Genomic DNA, 6,000 nt, shown 5'->3' with positions numbered 1-6,000 from the left:
AATATTAATATTACTATTTATATTTTATTATTAATATTTTTTTTAAATGATTTGCTATTAACGAGAAAGTGAAGTTGGAAAAATTGTCAGTCATAAAATGAAGTTGGATAATTTGTAAGTAGTGTTGGCAAACAAAAGTGTTACATAAAAAATGCGTGGAAGTTTAGTTAAGTTTTACCATTTTTTTATATTTTTTTTTTCAAATAACCAATTTTCACTAACTTTCTTGTCTTTTCACTCCGAACAAACAAATGGGAAGGTGTATTTTATAAATTAAATTTAAAATAAGGATTAGAAAGTTTGAAAAGAGATTTTAGATTTTATAACCTAACACACGCTTCCTAATATATGTTTAAGATTTGTGATTTGAGTTTTAGTTAGTTTGGTTAATAAAGTACTCAAACAATCAAATTTTGGACATCCAAATGGACTAAATAGAGAGGCGTGTAATATAAATAATATAATTCACAATCACTCTACAAATAAAATAAAATTCACAAGTTTTCTTTTTCTTGTTCTTTCTCTGTTGTTTCTTTTTTATCACTTTCCAGGAACAAAGTTGGTGGCATAGGCCCAGGCATTGTTGTTGACTGGGTCAGCAAGGTGATCTGCAAGGTTTTCCAAAGGTCCCTTTCCAGTGACAATGGCTTGAACGAAGAAACCAAACATGGAGAACATGGCCAATCTCCCATTCTTCAACTCTTTAACCTTCAACTCAGCAAAGGCCTCTGGGTCATCAGCAAGGCCCAATGGGTCGAAGCTCCCACCCGGGTAGATTGGGTCAGTCACCTCACCCAAAGGCCCACCAGCAATGCGATAACCCTCCACTGCACCCATCAAGATCACCTGTGTGGCCCAGATGGCAAGGATGCTCTGTGCATGGACTAAGCTTGGGTTGCCCAAGTAGTCAAGCCCACCCTCACTGAATATCTGAGACCCAGCCTTGAACCACACGGCCTCTCCGAACTTCACACCGTTGCGGGCCAAGAGTTCTGGGAACACACAACCCAAAGCTCCCAACATAGCCCATCTGGAGTGAATGACTTCCAGTTCACGGTTTTTGGCAAAAGTCTCTGGGTCAGCAGAAAGGCCAGCAGTGTCCCAGCCGTAGTCACCTGGGAATTGGCCAGTGAGGTAGGAAGGGGCCTCACCGGAGAATGGGCCCAAGTACTTGACGCGATCTGGGCCGTACCATGGGCTTCCAGAAGAAACCGACTTGGAGGCTGTCTTCCTCATGGAAATCCTTCCACCAGAGATGTCGGGGGTGGCAGGGGAAAGCTTGATGGCTTGGCCTGCCAGTGACGGTGAAGAGAGAGCCATTGTGGAAGCAGCCATTGTGGTGTTTGTATTGCAGAATAAATAAAAGAATTAAAAGGTTTGTAAGTGAATGAATGAGTTTTGTTAATGCATGTATTCCTATTATATAACTTCAACATCAATGGGTTTTTATCTTTACGAGATCTATACCTCATTTTCTATTGGTTTGGTGTATCCATTTTGTCCACTTGTCGATTTCTAACCCTTTGTTTTCATCCGTTCACAACACAGATGAAGTATCTTATAAAATATCACTCAAGCAAATCCTATCCAATAAAAAGTTGCCACTTGTGATTTTGGATAGGCTACGTCCAATATATTCATGCATTAATAATGTCGCCATTTCATATCCACATAAATTCCTGTGACTTAGTAATTCTAATATTTTCATACATCTCCAATATTATACATGCATTAATAATGTCAGCATTTCATATCCACATAAATTGATGTGACTTAGAAATTCTAAGATTTTCATACATCTCCAATGTATATTTACTCCAATTACATCAGATGCTTCTAATTTATGATTTATTTATCTGTAATATTTCTACTTAAATTAAGTTTTTCGTATTTTTATATATTTTTTAAAATTTAATCTAAATTTAAAATTATATCTTGTATTTTATTATATTTAAATTATGAGTATGATTTTGCAATATAATATATATATATATATATATAAAATTAGATAATCTAATTAATAAAGTACAATTTATGACTATTTAAAAGAAGAGTCATTACTCATTGATATACGTTCACATAGGTCATAATTAAAAATGCATTAAACATGATCATACTTATAATAATACTTAGACAAGATAATTCAGCCACGTAAATTTCAAACACAACATTATAATATAAAGATATCTAAAATATTAAATAATTAAATTTCTACTTTTATATGATTTATTTGTAAATAACACATCTGTAATATTTTTATCCAGAGTTGCTTCCATATGATTAAGATAATGGAATAAGTGATTTTGTTCTCTTTAAACCATCAAGTGAATACATATATAATATGTTAGGTATAGAATATGACAATGAAATTAACTTTTTTTTCAAAATTATGTATACTTGTTGATCCTGCCGGTTGACCTAGCGCAAGAGCGTTGCCTCGTCACGATCTTCCTCACCAGCTTGACACCACGTGCCCTTCAAGTCCACACCACAGATAGCCTCTCTGAGAACCTGAAAACACAAGGTGGCGCCTGTGCGGCCGGTGGCGCTCCGACGCTCAAGTCAGTAACAAGAACACCCAAAAACTGAGAGAAAACTATACTCGGTAGAACCGTACTAAAGTGCAAATTCTGTTAAGTTTACCTTTATAGCTAGGTTTTTTCTCTCTCCAGGCAGTTACGCTTTGGACGCGTGGCTCGCATCCAACCCTGCACGTGTCATCATCTGGGCTGGGATAACTGGTAGTACCCAGCCCTACACGTGTCATCATCTGAGCTAGGATAACTTGAGCGTCATTTCTATGTAGCATCCAACCCTACACGTGTCATCATCTGGGTTGGGGTAACAGGTAGCATCCAACCCTACACGTGTCGTCATCTGGGTTGGGGTAACTTGAGGGCCATTTCTATGTAGCATGCAGTTACGCGACCAAGTCTCCTATTCAAGGTGCAACCTAGCACGTAACACGCTCTGGAACGCCACCTGACAAGGCGAGTATTAGATGCAACAAAGTACACCATCTCTGTGATATCGCTTGTCGCAGGTGCCACCTTCCTCTCTGTCGCGCCATGCATGTTCTAACTGAGAGGAACTCGCCATTGATGAATGTCCACTCTGGGAATCCCGTCGTCGAGGAGCAAGCTGTTTACTCCAACTCATTTAACCTTCACGCCTCATGCTGACGTAACAATCATCTTTACTGAACTTACACACTTGAACTTCCTCGCCTGAACCCTCAACAGCTTCAACTGAGTTTACTGGGAAATCCGGCGATGTGCTTCTTGGGCGAGGTCTCTCTTGGGCGATGTCTCTCTTGGGTGATGTCCCTCTTGGGCGATGTCTCTTGGCGACGTCTTACTTTAGGGCGACGTCTTACTTCGGCGACGTCACGAGCGGTCGACCTGTTGACTTTTCTTCCTTGGGTCCCTTGAGGGGTCCCACCATGTGTTGACTTTGACTTCTGGTCAACGCCTGGGTACGGGACGGTACACTTGTATGGATAAAGTGGGCATATATAATATTTGATATTGACGGTAACAATTGATGTTGTATCGATCATTTTTCTAATAATCGCATTTTTTGTCGTGTTCTCTTGTACTTCAGCTCTTCCATTCTTTTAGGTTTAAATCCTTCAACTTCTTAGCTTCTTATCGCTCGGTCAGGAGTAAACTTGTAGAAGATTCTCCGACAATTAAATAAATACTCTGTATTGAGAGTGTATAATGATAAAAGCGTACCTTATTCCTTTGTAGAATACTTATTTTTATTTTTAGTGTTTGGTAATTGGTTATTTGATTAATGGGTCATATCTCGTGCATACCTTTAATAAATCAGTGTTAGCTAATTTCTCGGGTTGCCACTCGAATTTGGTGGGGTATGACCTGGATTTATAGGATGTTTCCTTACTTGTCATTTATTGTCAATTTATACTTTAATGTGGTTGGTCACCTGGTCGATCGATCAATGAAACCGAGTGATGTGGCTCATTCAACCCCAACCGATACACTTGTTCTGAGGCTCGATGAAACTTATTTCAGAAGAGTCTGGATGTCACTGTTGGGTACTTCGAGGTATGAAGTGAGGTTGGCACATTAAATGTAGTGTCAGAGATAGAGATAGGATGTGGTCACTCAACGCATCATTCGAATTTTTCACTTTTTGATCGAGATCTAACGGTGTATCCGACCATGTCACTTTGAGTTCGAGTGTTGTGCACCCTTGAATTGAAATGAATCCAACGGTGCCAAAGTGAAAACGTTTTGTTCATTCGTTTTCAAAAATCTATAAATAGGGTTGCATTTCAAACTTTCTTACGTTTCCTTCTGTTTGCTCTGAGTCTGAGAGCTTTCTGAGTATCGAGATACTTTGTGTGAGTGCTTTTTTTTTTTTTTTTTTTTTATCAGCCTTTGTGTGAGTGCTTTACTTTGTGCTTCCCTTTCAATTTTCAAAAGGTTAGTAAAAGAGAGGTACTTCAAAAAAATTATCGAACCGGACGGTAAACCCTATTTCTATGATTCTGAGGGTAAGCCTAAGTTTTCATTCCATGGACTCGATCGCCCACCCGTTATAAATTGGGGCTGAGGTCATCCATGACCACTCAGGACAAGGAAATATTTTATGTATTCAACCAACTTCCGAACAGAATCCCTACTCAGAGGATTTTAGTCGTGTACACTAATCACTCCACCGTTGGGTGGATTTTGCTGGTATGTCGTGTTTAAGTTGCTTAGTGTTTTTATTTAATCTGTTGATTTGCAGGAATTATGGCGCAAACTGATCCCAATGTGACCAATATACTAAAACAACTCCGTCACTAGGCGATGAAGCGACAAAAAGGGGTCGCGTGAGAACATTGCAGAGGGGGTTGTCCACCCGCGTAATTGACTTAGTACCCCCCTCCCCTTAGTGGAGACGAGAGACCAACGAAGGTGAAGAAAAGGGGGAGAGTTGCTCATTCTCCCCATTGCACTACTCTGCAACCCGTGAAGGAGGCTAGGTCATCCTTCTTGACACTACTGGGCGAGCGTTTACACCTCGCTCGGGGTGTTCAGAATGAGGACTTGGTGTCGGACCATGGTGAAGATGATGAATAGAGCACTTGTCATCGACCGGACGCTAAAAAATGAGCTAGAGAAGAACTCAACGGCAGTGGTGGCTAAGTTAAAAGCAGAGCTGGACGAATCCTCCAACTCCATGAAGGTGACCCTGGAGGCCATGGGGTCATTGGAAGAACAATCGTGCAAAGTCAAGTCTAAACTTGACGATGTTCGGGCCTGGACTACTACCCTTGAGGCCGAGCTGAAGACCATTGAGCAAGGTCGTGCCGATGTGACCAAGGCGCAAGAGGAGGAATCAACCAAGCGTGCAGCCTTGGCGGACGAGTTGGCTCACTACTAGTCATTCCTCCTTAGAGTTGACAAGGAGGGTTTAAACCAGGCGATCCACCTCGCGAAGTTCTTCAATGGGATCCCCGTTAACGACGACCGCTATGCTGATTCTAAAGACATCGTCAACGACCAACTGGTGTCGGCGGATGGAGAAGATGAAGAGGAAGCAACATGAGAAAGAGAAAGAGAGGGCGAAAGCTCATTGGAAGAGTTGTTTGACCCTTTGTAATTTTTATTTATTTTTGCTTTATTTTTTGTTGAAAATCCCTTAAGGCCTGGGGTGTGGGCCATAAACAATTTACTTGCTTATATATTTTGGTTTTAACACTCATTTTGTTGGCATTCGTTATTCTTTAGATGCCCACAAACGACCTTATTGCTTTTTGATATTGCTTATGTAGTAGCTGACTGAATGTTTCTTTTGATAGACTTGTATAGTTTTAAAGAATGTATACCGAGACTAAGATCCATGTGATGTCACTCAGATTGTTGAATTATATTGCTAATTCCGTCGTTCATCGAATATTAATATAACTTGACAAGTTGAACGTCGAGCTTTAAATAAATTGAATGTTGGTCGGGCGCTTGGTTTAATATAACTTGTTCTCGAACT

At 40.1% G+C, this 6,000-nt stretch overlaps 1 protein-coding gene across 1 annotated transcript; it reads right to left on the bottom strand.

Moving 5' to 3' along the window:
* Positions 1-426: 426 nt before the first annotated feature.
* LOC137837458 (chlorophyll a-b binding protein, chloroplastic-like) lies at positions 427-1,484 on the bottom strand. The gene has a single exon (XM_068646443.1). The coding sequence runs from the start codon at positions 1,333-1,335 to the stop codon at positions 541-543; it is 795 nt and encodes a 264-aa protein (XP_068502544.1). The 5' UTR covers positions 1,336-1,484; the 3' UTR covers positions 427-540.
* Between the last annotated feature and the right edge of the window lie 4,516 nt (positions 1,485-6,000).

The sequence above is a fragment of the Phaseolus vulgaris genome, chromosome 4, assembly GCF_000499845.2.
Source record: "Phaseolus vulgaris cultivar G19833 chromosome 4, P. vulgaris v2.0, whole genome shotgun sequence".
Taxonomy (NCBI): domain Eukaryota; kingdom Viridiplantae; phylum Streptophyta; class Magnoliopsida; order Fabales; family Fabaceae; genus Phaseolus; species Phaseolus vulgaris.
The sequence above is the reverse complement of the archived record's forward strand: the minus strand, read 5'-3'. Positions and strand labels throughout refer to the sequence as shown.

What these genes read in the sequence shown, in the direction of transcription:
- LOC137837458 (XM_068646443.1), bottom strand. Translation starts at nt 1,335, where the DNA reads ATGGCTGCTTCCACAATGGCTCTCTCTTCACCGTCACTGGCAGGCCAA.